The 18,323-nt window shown below is 34.5% G+C and overlaps 1 protein-coding gene across 1 annotated transcript in view; it reads right to left on the bottom strand.

Moving 5' to 3' along the window:
* LOC131576378 (sodium channel protein type 5 subunit alpha-like) overlaps positions 1-18,323 on the bottom strand; it is a 31,559-nt gene that overhangs the window by 8,800 nt on the left and 4,436 nt on the right. Inside the window, exons 5-18 of the mRNA XM_058833021.1 lie at positions 17,048-17,139; positions 15,996-16,217; positions 15,224-15,287; positions 14,474-14,618; positions 13,085-13,279; positions 11,814-12,005; positions 8,153-8,255; positions 7,556-7,785; positions 7,282-7,434; positions 6,619-6,972; positions 5,431-5,883; positions 3,506-3,620; positions 2,694-2,848; positions 733-965 (exon numbers count right to left, since the gene is read on the bottom strand). Coding sequence (XP_058689004.1) covers positions 733-965; positions 2,694-2,848; positions 3,506-3,620; positions 5,431-5,883; positions 6,619-6,972; positions 7,282-7,434; positions 7,556-7,785; positions 8,153-8,255; positions 11,814-12,005; positions 13,085-13,279; positions 14,474-14,618; positions 15,224-15,287; positions 15,996-16,217; positions 17,048-17,139 — 2,706 coding nt within the window. The remainder of the gene's footprint in view (positions 1-732; positions 966-2,693; positions 2,849-3,505; positions 3,621-5,430; positions 5,884-6,618; positions 6,973-7,281; positions 7,435-7,555; positions 7,786-8,152; positions 8,256-11,813; positions 12,006-13,084; positions 13,280-14,473; positions 14,619-15,223; positions 15,288-15,995; positions 16,218-17,047; positions 17,140-18,323) is intronic.

Genomic DNA, 18,323 nt, shown 5'->3' with positions numbered 1-18,323 from the left:
TATTAGATCTTTCTGTTGAAATTTCCTAATACTTCACAACTTTCAGTCCTGACTATCTTTAGACTATCAAAAGCTACTGTGATGTTACAAGGCAGCAGTTTAGACGTCCTTTTAAAATACTTAACTTCAGAACAGTCCCAGTGTCCTGTTGACAACTAAAATGTTTCATTTTTATATAGCAAGATTATAGTATTTAACATTTTCTACATTCAGAGCAAATATATGTGTATTGAACACTGCACTTATCTCACTCTTGGTGATTCCAGCATTTCTCTTTAGGGCTGTGCAAAGAAAAAGATACTTCTCTGGTAAACGATTTTTCCAACCATGCTTTTCAACTGTCTTTGCCATCTAAATTTATTCTCCTTCAAGGAAGGAACTCTTTCCTTTTTTTTTCTGTTTCTAAATGCCAAAGCCACAGATTTGGTTTGGGCTGGAAAGGAGTCTTTAAGATCATCTAGTCCAGAACTGTCAGTAGCTTTGCATTTTCTACTGTCTAAATAAATTTATTTTTATTTTATTTCTGGTCACTAATTGAACTCTCTAAAATTGTAAAGGTTTTTAGAGCCATCATGGTCCTCAATGACTGTGATACCTAATAAAATTTTCTCCTTGATTATTGCTGACAATTTTCATTTAAATTCCTAACGCCACTTTTGGATAGAATGTTTTTCAGCTTTTGGAAACTATCTTTAACACCTGTATTAATTCATAATCAGAATTTACAGGTACTTCTTTAGATAGAAAACATCAAAAATTAAAATGTATGACAAGCTGAGTATAATACTTACACACACAATGATGAAGTCAAGCAAACACCAAGAATTTGTGAAATAACTGTGCAAACCAAAAGCTACCCATTTCAGAAGCATCTCCATAAAAAAGGTGTAGGCAAATATTTTATCAGCATAATCTAGGATAATTTTCACTTTTTGCCTCTCCTGTAGGTGAATATCTTCAAATGCCTGGAATTTCAGAATTCAGTTTTAAAACAGGTCAATAGTTTTATGAAATATTATTTTTGAATTGCACAAGAATACACAGTTTGGCTTATTATAACCATTTAATATTAAATTATGGACAACCACCACTTATTTTTATGCTTAAAAGTCAAAAACTAAATTTTAAAATAAGTACAATCTCATTTCCACATTGATTGAAAAATCTCATACTTTCAGGTTTTTATGTTCAACACTTCAAAAAATGTCTGACAAGGGTCAATTGTGGCTTAAAATTTTGTCTTCCCCAGGTAGCTGATAATTTTGAAGGGGTCAGTCTAAAGTTCTTCATAAAAAGCCTGAATTTAATACATTAACCAGTGTCTGTCAGACTGACCTTCCAAATGAGTAATTTTGAGTCGTCCTGCAGAGTTGTAATACAGACGTGGAAAAATGTGACAAACACCTCATCAGGAACTGCTCATTCCTGAAGTTGCACATTTTTTCACCTAAACCTTGACATTGAGGTCTTAGGAAAATGTTTCACAGATTGATGCTGTTCACATCAGTGTTTGTTCATGTTTAAAGTATTTGCTGCCTTGCTAATTAATTTCTTTTTTTTTTTTAATATTGCCCATCTATTCCAAATTCCTATTAACACTTTGCATTATTTCCTTACTGAGCCTTTGGCAATGTAATTTTCCTTTCATCTGCTTCTCTTTGCTTTTCTGAGCATTCTTTTCATGATCACTATCTCATTTAATTTCACTACAATGATGATCTGGTGCTCATTCATACTCATTCAGAAATTTTCATATCAGTAAATTTTATAAACAAGCCAAAAATGGGCAAGTCCTTTTTTGCAAGAGGACAAGTGTGTCTTAGAAATGGGAAAGTTCACACTGCAAAACATCTTTGATGACAAGAAATTGTTATTGTTTTATTATTTTACACCTGGGTACCAATTAACTTTTTGTTCAGCAGGACATTAAAAATAACTCAGTTTCCTTCCTCACTTCAGTTTGGTTCCCCATGAACACAGAGGAGCCCTCACTGGAATTCCAGGGACTTCCCCTGGAGATTTTGTCAGGAAAATTTTAAAGCAGACTGTTTAAATCTATGGTTCAGGGAATAATCCAAAGGTAATGTACACAGAACTAACTTTAGTTGGAAATTCTGACATCTACTACATAGATCACCTTCAGACTATTTGGTTATGTTTCTTCTGCATTATATAATATTTTATTTAATGAGTTGCTTTCAGTAGACAGTGAATAGACTTTCAAATAAAATAATTATTGCCTTATTCTTCAGTAGAAATGGATATGATCAGAGTAGCAAGGAAACATTACCTCACTTACCAGTTTACAGCCACCTTCACTTTTAGCTTCTGATCATAATGTTTGGATGATTTACAGTCTATATTTTTACTGAGTAGTTGGTTTGCTTTACAAATTTAGAAGTGCTATTATTTTTTTCAAGCTTTCCTAAGTAATTTCAGACTCTGGTTTAGGTTTGTAATTAACACAAAAGTAAAGAACTATGCTCAATTAAGAGCTATGATTCTATATATTTAAATCCATCTATTTAAATATCTTATCCTAGTGGAGGAAAGCATTATAACTTCTAAGTGTTTCATTTATTGCACTCTTGTCTCCCTGGGGAAAGGAATGCCATAGTAGAAGAAATTAATTCAATACTATTCCTTTACTGACAACAATTAATTCAAAAGTGGAGAAATTAAATTAAATTTACCAGTGCTGCGCTGCTCAACACAATCATAAAAATCATAAAATATTCAAACCCACTATGGTTAACAATTCTGTAGCAGGTTTTTCTAAAGTTCCACCAAGTTCTGCCTGGAAACTTTGTGATATCCACTGCACAACGAGGGAAACACTCAACACAACCTGAAAAGAGAGAGAACAGCATATTGGTTCAATGGAAAATGATGAGATATGGATTTAAAAAGTATAAAGCATTTTACATATTATAGGAAGAATGTGCTCTTTTATCTATGAGGTGATGCTGTTGATGAAGTGATATGAAGCTAAAGAAAAGACAAAATTTCTATGCCAAAATAATCTCCTTTAATAAAACAACACATACATGGAATAACAGACATCTTTTTGTGTCCTTCTGCAGAAAGGCTTTTGGGCACAAAAGAAGCCTTTACTTCTATCTAAAAATGTTTCTATTTTCTGCATTTTTTTTTCTCTTCTTTTTTTTATTTTGAAAAGAGATATGACCTTACTAGCAGGTCAGTAAATTATTATTTTTACTGATTATTTCACTTTATTACACTGCAGGGACATTACATCTGAGCTCTGTTCACTGCCCTGTGCCAGAAACACTCTTCATTAATCTGCAAAGGCAGCAGGATTGGACCATGAGAGTCAACAGAGTCTAAGGAGAAGTTCAGGTCATCAAAGGCAGATATCCACGCTGGGATGTGCAGGCAAACAGTTCCTGCTGATCTGGACATGCTCCAAATGGATATTTTTGAACTCTGGTTCATTTGGTATTAGTGCAATACAAAAAAATAAAATAAAATAAAATATTCCTACTTTCTACAAAGCAGTCCTTAGGCAGCTGTGAGTTTTTATTCTGGGAAAGCATCTCCAGAAGAGCAACTGGATCCACAGTGCTGGCTTCAGAAAAGCTACGAGCAGCATGATATTTCTGCAGAGGAGAAGAAGTAAGAAAATAATTTATTTGCTTTTCATTAATATGGTTAAGAAACATAAAATAAATTAAAATTATCATCTCATCTCCCTCCCCAAAAGAAATTTGCCATGAATTATCTTAATGTTGCTGAACTACCAAAATAAGTTATAAATATTAGGACAGAAAAAGCAAATCCCTACTTTTTGTTTCCATCACTTTATTTTAACAAGTTTCTTGGTTCCTTTTAGTCATATACAGTGGGCTTGCAGGAAAGGAAATGTTTAGAAAATATTTATGTCACAGTTTTACACAAAAAACTCTAATTTCTTCAGGCCAATCCATTTTTAGAGATACAAATCGTGTCTCAAAAGGCTTGAAGAGTGGAAGAACCAGCATATTCCACAAAATGATAAAAGTTATAATTACCTCTTTTTGTTCCTTCTTTGGGTGTGTTACTGTTAAAACATTTGCTGTTTCAGAAGTCCCAGAACTCTGATTGAAGCTGTTTGAATTCTGCCACTGTTCTCTGTGTCTTAAATTGTCTCCCTGCATGAAATGATGCAAATCAGTTGATTTTCCACTTATTCTTTTCCTTACAGTCGTTCTTGAAAAGCAAAACTATTTAACAGAATGTAAAACATCCACACAGTTTAGACTCATATAATCACAGAATTATTTGAGTGTTTGGTTTGGAAGGAGACTTAAAGAACATGTAGCTGCAACCCCTCTGCCACAAGCAGAGAATCTTCCACTAGCAAGTTTTCTTTTTATAAATAATTAAATTGTTTTCCTAAAATTCTTGTAAAAGAATTATGTTTCCAGTTACAGGCAGATCTAAGCAATCAGAATCAGTCCTCAGTCCTTTTGACACTACAAATTCCAAGAAATACCAGATTCCACTGCAGCATGGAATGAATTTCTGACATCAAATACTTATGGGCAAGATATTTGAAACAGCCAAGGATGATTCTAAGATGATCAGCAATTTTTTTTCTTCTTTGACAATTTGTCCAAAGATATTGCACTGATCATGCTTCCTATGACCAAAACCATAGAAAATTGGTCCTGGGAATCCACCTAGACACTAACCATGTGCTATTCCATTCAAAAAGAGATCACTCCAACCCTAACAATTCTGTGATTCTGTAACAAGAGTTCTTAGAGCTTCTGTGCCATATTTGACAATCCTGTGTGGATGTGACGAATGCCTGATATATTTTCAATATCTTTAAATGTCTCTAAATATCTCTCTGTACAGCTGCCATGGCAGTAAAAATATCTCACTCACATGCAGAAAGATTTGAGCTTTATCCTGCCCAACACAACAAAATCAAGAATTATAAAGGGGAGTCAAAAGTACCATGGAGGTGAACAGGCGATTAAAATAAAAAAAATCCCCAAACAATACTAGGAATTTATATTTTTAGGTGTAGCTTTCATTTACATTCCTTTGGATTCCATTCAACTGAGAAGCAACATATAATTAACACAAGAGGCCTGCCTTCCAAAAAAATCCAGGTGTAAGGCAAAGGAGGCAAAAATAAAGAATGTTTGTCTTGATCAAACTTTGTTTATCAATTAACAATAATAAATGGAAACAAAACAGTCAAAAGCAGAATTTAGGCTGTCATTGAGGAGAATGAGGAAAATGTGAATATTCAACACACCACTGAATAACCAAGACTATTTGGTGGCCTATGTATTAGAAGAACAAAAAAAATAAAATTGCAGAAATGACAGAAAGGATAATATTTACTGTTGAGTCTTTGAGACTGTATTTTCAGATGCAAGTCACAATAATTTTTCAAATATCAATATTCCTTACCTGTTTTCTGTATTCTACAGCTGTGTGCAAAATGTGCCCATCATCACCTTCGCTGGTGGAAACCTCTGCTGCTGTAATGGGAACACAGGTACTGTGGATGGTCAAAATGTCTTCATATTTTCTTGCTAGTGAGGACCTCTCTTCCATATGGCAACGCTCTATATCAAAGCAGCTGCTGTCTGTATGTTTTCTGACATCTGTCATGGCATAATTAATAACCTCTATGCCTTTCCCAGAAACTTCTGCCAAAGTCTTCTTTTTGTTTGTTCTTCTGCGGCTTCCTCTCATTCTTTTGCAGCAGTGATCCCAAATTCTGTCTTTCACAGCCTTCAGGCTGTTGTGAATATGTGCAATGGCAATTTGGTATTTAGTCCCTTCTCCAGCCTTCTCTTGTCCCTCTGGGCTGTCAGTGTTGAATGAACTCAGCAGCAAAGCAATGAACAAGTTGAGCACCTTAAAATAAAGTAAGTTGGAGACACTATTGCTAAGAGAAAAGACACTTTTGAGACCCTCAAACTCGCTTTCATTAACCACTACAATGAATTTTCTATGGTGCTGTAATATTGTTATATAGTGATATGGCTCCTTCTGGAAGGAATGGCAGGAGAAAAAAGGAGGGAAGTGAGAGCCTGGGTATAATCAAATATATTTTCACGTGCTTTGATGTCCATAGTGTATGGGGAGGCAGACATGTAGAAAAGCAGCAGGCAAAGATGAATTTTAATTCCATCGCCATTAAAAAAGATCTAGTATAGACCAACAAACCAAGCAGATGAAAAAGATTTTTTCTGCCAGTAAATTTACATTAGATCTAGTATAAACTCCAAAATCTGGGTGCTGAAAAACTGTTGATAACATAAGGGCAACATGTTAAGCATTAAAAACAATCAACAATTTGGTCATTTGGTCCCATCAACACAAAAGATGAAGACATCTGGCATCAAAGTATGATACTCTCTGTACTTCTATTCTCTGTCTATAAGTAATAATTTTATTTTGCTTCTGTCTTGTGTGAGAAAGAGAAAGGGGGAAAAGGAAAAAATGAGACATAACAAAACCATATGTCAAGTGACACCCAGAAAAGAGAATGAAGTGAATACTTTTCAAACAGTAAAGTTTGCCTCCAAAGAAAAAAGTAACTGGATGCATTCCATGCAAGTAGGGACTGAAAATTGATTTGGAACTCACCACCAGGTTTCCTAGCACCAGGACGAGCAAGAAAATGATGAGACATTTCTTTTTTCCAGCCACTTCCATGCATTCCCACATAGTTTCAATCCATTCTCCACATAATATTCTGAATATAATCAGGACAGAATGACAAAAATCTTTCATATGCCAGCGTAATTCGCCACTGGGGCTTATTTTAGAGGAATTTGTGGTATAATCACCGCCCAAAATCTGCACTCCTACTACAGCAAAAATAAATACAGTGATTGCCAGAACCAGAGTAAGGTTACTCAGAGCACCAAATGAGTGTAGAATTATTTTCATAAGAGTATTTAAGGCTGGCCAGGACTTTGCCAATTTGAAGATCCTGAGCTGTAAATAAAACACAAGGAAAAAAAAGTTAAAAACAGCCTAGATAGCACAGCTCACATGAAAGCCAGACCCCACATTTACCATGATGTTTTACTGCAGTAATATCACTATTTTTTCCCCAAATAAAGCCTTTTAATTGTTTTGATGCAGTTGAAATCACTCCATTTTAAAGCCCATGTTGTCTTACTACTTACCAATACAGAAAACAGATTTAACATATCCATCAGTAAAATAATGAGGGTATTTCACTATACAACACATGTACTTTTAAAAAACTAAATAATTTTATTAAAATAAAAAAATAATTACCAGCCTGAAAGGTGACAGATTTGTTCCAAAGCTTGCTAGGCCAATCAAAACAACAAAGCTATCAAAAACATTCCACTTTTTCTGGAAATAGTAGTAAGGATCTAGAGCAATGATTTTCAAGATCATTTCTGTAGTAAAAATCAGGGTGAAGACCTGCAAAGACCAAAAAGAAATTCAGAAAAAAGTCAGTGACAAGGTCTGTCTCCTTATGGGAGTGTCCAGTATAAATACAGGGTTATAACTCCATTTTCATTCTAACACAGATCTAACTCACCTTGTCACTTAATGAAATCAGTTGTTGGTAATGTGCTTGCATGCCAGGGTACTCCATAGCCAGGAATAAGGTATTCAAGATAATGCAAACCATGATTAAGAGATCAACAAATGGATTCAAAATTACCAATTTCATCTTCTCTTTGACTGCTCTCCAGAATGGACAACAATTCCAAATTAGATACCTTTTAGGGAAATTTTTCCAAAATGTAGGACAATGTAGTTTTGACTCTGGTAGACAGAGGGAAAGTGGCATATGAATAATCCTTTGTAGAATATCACAGAATAAAGGAAAAGACAATCATACATTGAAAAGATTGAAAAGAAAAGGCAATCTCACATGAGCAGAATGGCATCATTGAAAAAAAATTGTTTAGCTCATTCTGCACAAACTAATTACAGACTAATAAAGGTCAGGCAAAATTTAGCCTTGGTAATTGCTAATTACATGAGGTATGAGAATATTTATTTTACTGAAATTTACATTTGGCAGCCTAATTTCCCCTAGTGGCTTTTAAAATAATGCTGTTTGTGACAGTTTGATCTCTCAGGTTGAGTTACACACTCATCACAGGAAAAGGTGGAAAGAATGACTTACTTGAGTTATCTGTAAGAATTGTGGCTGCACTCATTAACCTCTGTCTTCGGACAGGATCGTTGATAGCATCCACTGACACCTCATAGGTCAGCAGGATCTGCCTCTTTGGTTAGAAAGGCAGCAGAAGATAATATAACAAGGGAACAGGAAGTTATAATAATTACAATACAAATTGCAACACAAAGATTATATCCAGCACGAGATAAATATGCCTTTCCAAATACACATTGTAGTGAAGCTTTAATTTGCTGAAAGAACATAAAATTAAAAAAAAAAAGTAAAACTGTCAGGTGTTTGAAGTCAAAGGACATTTTATCAAAACCAGTACAATATTTCAAGATTTTTTTTTTCTTTCTGAAGATATTTAATTAGCAATTATAATGCCATTATATAAGAAGTACAGAAACATTAACAGGGGGTAAGGGAAAATAATCAATCTATCTCTCCAGTGAATGATAAAAACAACAGACAAAAAGAACCATCAGTTTGAATAAACTATTGGCTATTTAACTATTATTAATAAATAATATTGTATTAATGTGAAAAATAGTCACATATTAGTGCAAATTATTGGGGATTTTAGCCCTACTCAGCCTATCAAGATCTAACAAATATTGAACTGCCTAAAACAAGGAATGGGACTGCTCTGTTTTTATTAGAACAACCAGATGACAAGGAACCTGACAGACTGGGAGTGGACAGATTGACCACATCACAATGCACTCTACCTTAGTATTCCCTCTCAGCATAACTGGATTTGCATCATTTTCTTCTTTGGGAAGGATAAATGAATAAAAATATATCATAATGTTACCTCAAACCCTTATGATTTTATGATTTCTCTTAACTTATTCTGTAAAAGTGTTATTCAGGAAATGAAACTGATATCCTTGGCTTTAAAGGTTTAATAATAATTCTTTCTCTTTGTCACTGTGATATTTTAATGAAAATCTAAGCAAAACTTAGCTGATAGAACTGTCAGAGAACAGATCTATAAAATGAATTTACAATACAGTGCTAAAATGTTCATTTTCCCCCGTTTTTTTTCCTGAATCCAAAAAGCTCAACTAGACTATTCTAATCATGGCCAGTGTAAGTCACCCTTTCATTCCTTTCTCTAAGATTTGGTATCTCAGAAATCAGAAACCCAGAATAACTTGTGTGCCAGCCTGACTAATGTTCTCAGTCTTGCTGAAATTCACAGCTGTTAAGGAACCTTCAGAGTTGTGTTTTTGGAAAGGACAAGGACATTCACCAGCACTGAACTGCTTCCTGCTGCTCATGGATCTTTAGCTGAAGAAAATAACTGGGGCTGAGAAGTCCTCTGACAAATTGGGATTTAAAATAGGGATGTGAATTAGAGAAATAACGTTTATAAACTCATTCTGTCCTACCAAAAAGCCTCTACAGAATATGCTTTTGTCTTTGACTTAGCACCTTCAGCCTCTTTTTATGATGAAAGAAGAGAGGACACTGTTTGAGGGGCCCTCAGCTGCAGCAGAGCTTGTACTACCCAGTAGCTGTCTAACATGAAATAAACTGCCAGGTTTGTTGCAGATTATACTTTTTGACTAAAGGTAAAAATCTACATTGGAGCAGCTCACACTGTTTGGATCAGGTTTTCCTAGAGATATTCAGAACTTTGTTCTTCCCTGGACACAGAGAAAGGAAGCGAATTTGGAAAGGTCTGAAGATGTTATTTCTGAGATATAAAAATCCAGATTACACTTGGCATCCATCTGTGCAGACTTTGTAGCCTTGCAGAGCTAAGGTCTAGCAAATAATCCAAATTTATCTCCTGTCTCATACATCTCCTGCAACACAGTAACAGACTTAGAAGAAAAAAGTTAAATAGAAATAATCAGCCATAAAAAATGATTTTTATACTTACAGTAGATATGACAGCTGTTACAAAAAGCTATTTTTTTTCTGAATAGGTACAATAAAACACTACTATGGGCTGTGACACAGAACTTCCTTTAAGTGTAGCAGAACCAAACTAGGGCACAAAATTGAATTATATTCTTAACACAGCAGGGGAAACATTAATGACACTACAAGAAGCAAATGCTTTACTAAAGGAGATGACAGGTGGCAGTTGCTGCCAAGTGGGTGATTTGGACTCCTTCAGCTCAAATATATAGTTTATTATAGTTAGGATTATGGAATTTAGAAGAAATTCTGACCATGGTGACTGTCAGAATGAGAATTTAATCAATTTTAGCTCAGATTATATGTCTGAGAAATATTCCTCTTCAAAGATACTTTTCAAACAGATGGAAGTTGAAACATTATTTCTCTTAGTGCTGCTATAGGAAAACTTCCATTTTCAGTGAGATGGGTGGAACAACCCTGATGTTCTCTCAGAAGCAAAAGAGAATCTGTCTTGAGATGAAAGTATAAGGGCATTAGAAGCTTTCTTTTTAGAAATTGTTGAAAATAATTAAATAATATTGATAATTGCCTGAGAATTATTTTGAAAGTTTCAGCTCAAGATTAAAATATAAATATAGGCATCTAAATGATGTTTACAAGAGCCAGAGAAAGATTAAAGTTGGGATGGTCTTCTAGAAGTATTTTGTCAGTGGCAAAGATACTGTGGAAAAAAAATCTCCAAAATAAAGCAAAGTAAGAAAACAGGACTTAATAGAAGTCTCTTAATGGACTTAAAACTGAGTGGTCAGCAGAGGAGCCAGAAATAACTTCTGTAAACAAGATGTGAAACAATATGTGTGAGATTCAGCCTAATATTTAGATATCCATGTTTAATTTATCCTCATGTGCAATGCATTTAAAATCCCAGTATATGGGACACATGTTTCTGATAAGCTTGATTCACATAAATAAATGTTTCTGAAGCCATTTGAGATGGTCCATTGAGACATTTGGTAGCTGAGGCATCCACAGTAGCAGACATGGCACATAACATCTGTGCTCCTCCTTAGAGGAGGTGAAAGCCAAGTAAAACACTAGGAAAGCTCTAATGCTGCTAGGATAACAGTGCCAATTTGTCAGATCAATTTGTCATCTAAAAAATTAAATCTCCACTTCACTCTGGGAGTTTAGAACCTAAAACACATTTCACAAACCTAAAAACCTCAAAAAATTCAAACCCTGGAAACAATCCATTTGCCTGAATCTAGGAATTTAACAACATTTGAGATGCTGTAATGTTTATGAGATACCCACAAAGTGCTGGAAGATGTGCCACAGATATCAAGGATATCTAGAATATCCAATATATGCAAGAGCATCTAAACTGGCACCAGATGCTTAAAGTCAGCAAGTGTATCACACCCCTAAGATCAGAAGTCTTCATACTGAACTACATCCTGTCCTAAATATTTAGGTCAGAGAATTAGCTGTCTGTAGAAAAGAATATTAATTTAAAAATAAAATTTAAAAAAATAGTTAGGTCTTTGGGGAAATTATAAAACTTGAGAATTTTATACATTTATTCTGCAGCACAAACAGGGATGCTGACAGATCTTACCACAGCTGGCAGAGCACAGGTCTATGATGTGCCATAAATGTACCACTGACAGCCATTTCCAACTTCCCTTCAGGTGCAGGTAGTGATGGCTCCCTGCCAAAATCTCATCCTTGAATTGTCATATCATATGCAAATCTAATGAATGCATTTTCTATTTCAAATACTTACAAGCTTTTTGTGGCAGTGATCAGGCTGTGAATGAAATATTTTCTCCTCATTTTCCTGGTCATCTAAAATCAAGTTTTGCCTTGAAGTAGGTGTTTTTTTATTACTCTCTTTTCCTTCTGAATTTTTCAAGTCAGCAACTGGCATTTCAGATCCACCATGCAAGGCCTTACTGCTTTCTTCCACAGCCAGCATCTATAACAGGAAAAGCAAAACATCTGTCTGTTAATTCAAGGCAAATACCAATGCATGGACTAGGATCATATACATGTAATTATTATGCCATCTGAATTATTTGCACTGACACTCCCTTTCACTGACAGTTATTTGCACTAGACAATTCTAATTTCAAATGTTAAACTGACATAAAAAGACAGGAGTACAAAATGCTATTCACAATTCTGAAAGACAAAGCAGGTTTACCTGTGAGCTACTGTAAATAAAATCTGCCCTTGTCATTTGAAATACTGTCTTTTATATCTGATTTATGAAGTATTATGGCTTATCCTTTTACTTTCCTTTTCTTGCTTTGAAAAGGACCTTGAGTCCAAGACAGCAGAAGACTAAGGGCTCAAACTAAATACAAAAATGTTAAATTTTCCTAAATCCTAATCCTGTTGAAAAAAAACAGAAGGAAGAAAAAAGAAAAACAGAAGGAAGAAAAGCCTAAGCAAAGCCTGGCAAGGTGGAATGTCAGGCAGAGAAACACTACAGCTGTAAGGGAGGAACTTGGTAAAATGGTGATGCCTTACACTTTAATGATGAAATTTGATTGTTGCTAGAGAGTATTTGTTTGTCCTCTTACAAGTCTGACTTTTCTGACTGCTAACAGTAAACCAGGGGTATCTTTTATTTAAGGTAGAATGTAAAATGTGTTCACTCATGCTTCCTTCCTGCAGTAATATCAGGAAGATACCCAGAGAAAGGAATTTTGGGCACAGCAATAATGGTACTGTACAAAAATAGGGCAGCACTCATGCAACACCATAAAAGTTGCTTTCTTGCCAGAAAGCCATTCCTGTACAATGTCAGGTCTGCAAATCCTATAACTTAGTATGTTTTAATTTGGATTAATGATGGTTTCTTGTATCACAGGAATGTTTATGTATTTAAACATATATTTACACACATATATGCATTTGTAAAGACATAAAGAGAATGAAGTATCAGAAAGTATTGTAAGAAGCCCATGTTTAATCCAAAACTTTATTTCCCTAATTCACAAACAGAAGAAACCAAAAGGAACTATAGATTATATATGATAACTTACAAACCTGTTCCTTCTCTATAATTTGTTTGGCATCCTGAAGCAGTTTTTCCTTTGCCACTGTTTCAGCATGAGTAGCTCTATTTTCCTCTTCATATGCCATAGTTACCACAGCCAAGATCAGATTGAAGAGATAAAATGAGCAGAAGAAGATGACAGCCATAAAAAAAAAGACACAGGATACTCCAGATGTACGGATGGTCTGTGAGGAAAAGGTAAAGGTGGTAATAAATTCTTAACAAACTAACATTTACAAAGCAATTTCAAAACAACTTTAAACAATTTATTTTCTTATTCAATACAAAAGGTTAATGTACTGCAGTGTTTTCAATGAAAAACAGTAGGATCTGCATCTGGTCTAAGTTATATATAAAAATGTCATGTACTGCAGAAAGGAACTATCAAATCCCATTATTGAAATTAAATTGAATATCCTCTAGAAAATCAGGAAAATGGTCATCAGAGTTAAGCTATGAGAAGACAACTTCATGTGTAAAGACATAAACAGGTGACTGTGGAAGAAATTAATGAAACTCAGTAATAAAGATGAAAGCTAGGATTATCTATAAAATCGTGGAAGACGTTTTAATTACAGAATCAGAGGCAATATTTAGAGTGATTATCTTTTTTTTTTAATGAAAGCAGAGGAGAGGTTTCAAAATTCAGCTCTTAGACATTAAAAACTAAAAATCACATGACATTCAAACTGCAAAAGATGTTGCATCCATTTTAAAAAGCCCCAGTTAATAAAGGCTGATGGAAAAAAGAGTTAAACTGGATCAGTATGAAAGGTACAGAACAAGCCATAAAGTTCCTGTCTGGCAAAGGCATTGTATAGAAGTAAGGGATCCAGGAAGCTCTCTACAGGTATTTTTACACCATTTTTTCAAAAAAACCAAAGAATTGAGAAGTTACATTCAACTCTCAGAATCAAAACACAAAGGCTCCAATTGTTTTAGTACCATGTTGTCAAAAATGAAAGAGTATATGTTGAGCCAAAAGGTTTGGTGAGGAGTTAGTGCTTAAAAGGAAAAGGAACAGAGAATGTGACAAATCCTCACATTCCCTGCAGTAGCAGAGAGCTCACTGGCTGGATCTGCTCCATATCCCAATCCTTGGACAGTTATATAAAAATATTTAACTCTCATTTAGCTCTCAACCACTGACCTGAGTGTGTTCTCCAACAAAACTGTGAGCATTCACAGCAGGATTGCTCCCATTCAATGTCACTTGCAGAAGGTGTTACAGCTCAGTCACTTGATTCTACTTCCTTAATACTTACATTGATTTTAAAAGGAAATTGATGTCAATAATGTTAAAACCAATACAGACTTTTCTAGTGGACATAAAGCTCTGCACAATTCAAGTCATTCCAGCAGGTAAAAAATGTACCCACTTGTCTGTAGAGACGCTCCCAGTAGTCCTGGGTCATCAGACGGAACACAGAGAGGAAGGCCCAGCCAAAATGGTCAAAACTTGTATACCCAAAGTCAGGATTGCTCCCAGTCTTCTGACAGGTGTAGTTTGCTGGACACTCTTTACTAACCACAAAAGAAATGTTAAACAACTCTTACATGGAGATTCAATTGAACCTGAAAGTATTCAATACACAGCAACAATTTAAGATTTGTTCAGCTTGTCTGAAATGAGGTTTCATTATTCCTCAAAATATTCCTGCCAGAAGGGCTGATTCATATCTGACCATCCCAGAAAATCCTTTGTCTAGTAAAGAAAACTAGACAGAAACCTAGTTTGGGACTGGACAAAAACTCTCACTGATGTAGGGTATGTCCAAATAAATAGACAGAGAGGGGAAAATGGAAATACCTTTACTTTTAAATAATTCACCAAGATGAGGAGAGTTTATCAACACCTAAAAAGTCTTCAGTGATCTATTCTCCTCCTCATTTATATCATTCTACCTTACCATTATACTCACAGTGGTTAGAAACAAAGTACAGATAAAACTGGCTGCATCCTTGTACTTCGTTCTTTTTCTGGTGTGAAATATCTGACTTTTAATTTAATAACACACCCACTGATCCATTTCCTTCTCCTGAAAAATTATCACCTTTCCTTTAGACCAAAAATAAAGTGCATCTGAAGGAAAAATTAGGAAAGTACTGAAACTGCTTTGTTCACTTACTTGGGTTCTGCAGTGTACCCACAGAGCAATATTTCAGAAGAGTCTTTTAATCTGGAGCAGATGTCTAATGAAAAAAAAAAAATAAAAATCAAGGAATCATGAAATCAGAAGTTTTCCATTTCTACAGCTTTCTGACAGTAAACCAAACATTACTGCACTTTTTAAACACTCTGATGGATCAAACCTCTGTGAAAGATCCTTTCCCAAAAAGGGACATACAGGACAGATTCTCAGTGTATCTGTCTCTCTGACAATATAAAATAAATATTAACAATAAAATAAATTAAATATATTAAATATTTAATTAAATATAATAAATATTTATTTAATTTCTTTTATTTAATTAAAATAAATTAAATAGAAAATAAATAGCAACAATTTGCTGCACAACTAACAATGCAAGATTTTACTTGATCTTTTGTAAAAATAAGAATCTCCATGAGAAGTAGACAAAATCCATGAAATACAGAGCAAGTAATGGAAAAGATCATTCTTTGTGCAGTACCCCTAAACTAAGATCTCTGTGCAATGCACAGATAAAGAAGAAAATGCTCACAGAAAACTCAGTCCCTTCTATCCCACAGAATGCTGATCTTTCTCCAAATCCAAGATTCATTAATCTTATATTCAGTCATCCCAGAGACTTCATACTATTACTTATGCAAATGGAAGAACAAACCTTGTTTTGCAGAAGTACATACAATGATATTTCAACATCTCTGTGAAAAATCAATGCATACATAGGAAGATCCACAGATTATGTAAAGGGAGCAAAGAAAATATTTACCTTGATGATTCGGTACATATATCTTGGGATCCTTACATAATGAGTCATTGAACCAAGTTCCATTGAGGACACATTTGGATTTTAAATTGCCCATAAAAAGCTGGAGTCCTATCAGTGCAAATACACTCAAGCAAAATACAGTCAGGATCAGCACATCCACGAGCTTCTTAACAGACTCAACAAGGGAATTGACAATGACTTTCAGACCTAGGAAAATAAGATCCAATAACGTGGAAAGTGAGAAAAGGAATGCAAAGATGTTCCTCTATGACAAGGCACGACAGCTGCACGTTTGTTAAAGACAAAGGAAAAGTATTGATGTGTGGCTTTGACACTAAAATTAAACAACATCAATGTTTCTTCCTGCTATAATTTCATAGCAAAATTAAAAATATTTGAAATTACATGGAAATTATAAAGTTAATATATATTATGACCAGGAGATATAAAGTAATTTATAGATTTTCAAGTAAATTTTTGCAGTTGGACTCTGAAATCATTCTTTGGTACCTTAATGAAGGACACGACTTACAAAAATATTGAATATCTGGATTATATGCATATGCAACATACTGTCAAAAGTATTACACACAATCCAGTAAGGAAATAAATGAAAGCCTCTCAAATAGTGAAATCAGCATTCTGGGAAATAAACCAGAGAAGGTTAAGCTAGTGAGGTAGAACATGAAATCAGAAATATGGTGGTTCAGATATATTAAGAGAACATATTATATATTGTGGGCTGCTCCAGGAAGACAAATTAAAGAGACAAAGGCACTGGGCTAAATAAAAATGTGCATCAGTGATGGGATAAAAAAAATGCAGAATATAAATTTGCCTTTATCAAAACCATTTGAAGGAAAGATGATTTAAAAAATTGTGTTAGGGTACTGCTGAGAGTGCAAAACAATCACACCTTGGGATTCCTTGGGGTCATAAAAAGTGACCAGAGAAGTGGAAGACAAGAACAGGAGTGGAATTAGAATTTATATTCTGGTGAAGCAGGGACAAAACCAGTAAGATGTGTTGTTCCTTACCTGGTATTACTGAAATTGCTTTCAAAGTCCTCAGCACTCTGAAAGTTCGAAGAACTGAAACATTGCCAACATTGAGAAATGTAGTAATGTACCTGTAAAATAAACCCACACTCAACTGAATGACAAAGATGGAGCTTTTCAAAGCATTTGCTGATGGAGCAGGCAGTGATGAATAGACTTCAGAAAATAAACAGGTCAAATATATCCTAAGATACATGCCAAAAATTAGGAATCTAAGTCCATTTCTAGGCATGGATATAAAGTAATGGGGCTGTGGAGCAGTGCCTCTGAAAAGAAATACAGTAAGCTCCTACTTAGTGTAGATTTGGATGCTTTAACTTTGGAAGAGTTTATCCATCAAAATGTCAAATAAATAAATATAAAAAATAAAATAATATATAAAAATAATATATAAAAAAATATAAAACTGGCAATGTCATAACCAGTCTTACACTGAGGCTCCACTCATGAAAGTACATGTTGCAGCTACCTCAATACAAAATACACACTTCAGGAGAAGGAAGTTGAGCAAGAGTAGATTTATAATGTGTTTATTCTGTACCACATGGGTCTTTCTAACCTTTAACAGTCAATGAGAACTTAAGTATTGCAACTTGTTTCAATTTTAATATTTCAACAATTAGAAAGTGTCATCAAAGCAGTGTTTTAAAGCATTACATATTCTATACAGAACTGTAAGAGGTTACCCCAAATTTTCTTTTTTCATGTCAGAAAGGACACAAATTGTGACTCATCTCATGACAAGGTCATAACTGGTAATAGAATTCATTAAAAAACAAAGTCTCAATAACAAAATCCGAGACAACTATGGTTGGAAAGGCAACCTCCCCCTCAAAGCACGACTTTGTCAGCAGCAGATCAGAGTACATTGGCTTTGCCTAGTCTGTAAGATTGAATAATTATCAATACCTTAAGCAATAATTACACTTGAGTTAGCAGTTGAGCTAATTTCTAAATAGTTTTCTATTTCTTTCTACTATAAGACATGTAAAAAAACATGCAGAGGTACTGTATTTTAAGGTTGATCAGTAACTAATTAGGGGTGCAGGTAGGGAAAAAGGACCATAAATTAAATTTTTCATGCAGCTGTTGGACTGTCTTGTGATAGTTGTAACAATCAGTAACTATCTAGTGATAGATGCTGATGATCAACAATATTCAAGCTCCTTAGCAGTCCATTATTACCCATAAGAATAATTGTTCATATACATATAGATGTGTGTGATGACACCTGTGTACATATAGCCTATTATTT

The sequence above is a fragment of the Poecile atricapillus genome, chromosome 2 (assembly GCF_030490865.1).
Source record: "Poecile atricapillus isolate bPoeAtr1 chromosome 2, bPoeAtr1.hap1, whole genome shotgun sequence".
Classification (NCBI taxonomy): domain Eukaryota; kingdom Metazoa; phylum Chordata; class Aves; order Passeriformes; family Paridae; genus Poecile; species Poecile atricapillus.
Note: the sequence above shows the minus strand (reverse complement) of the source record. Positions and strands in the feature narration are given on the sequence as shown.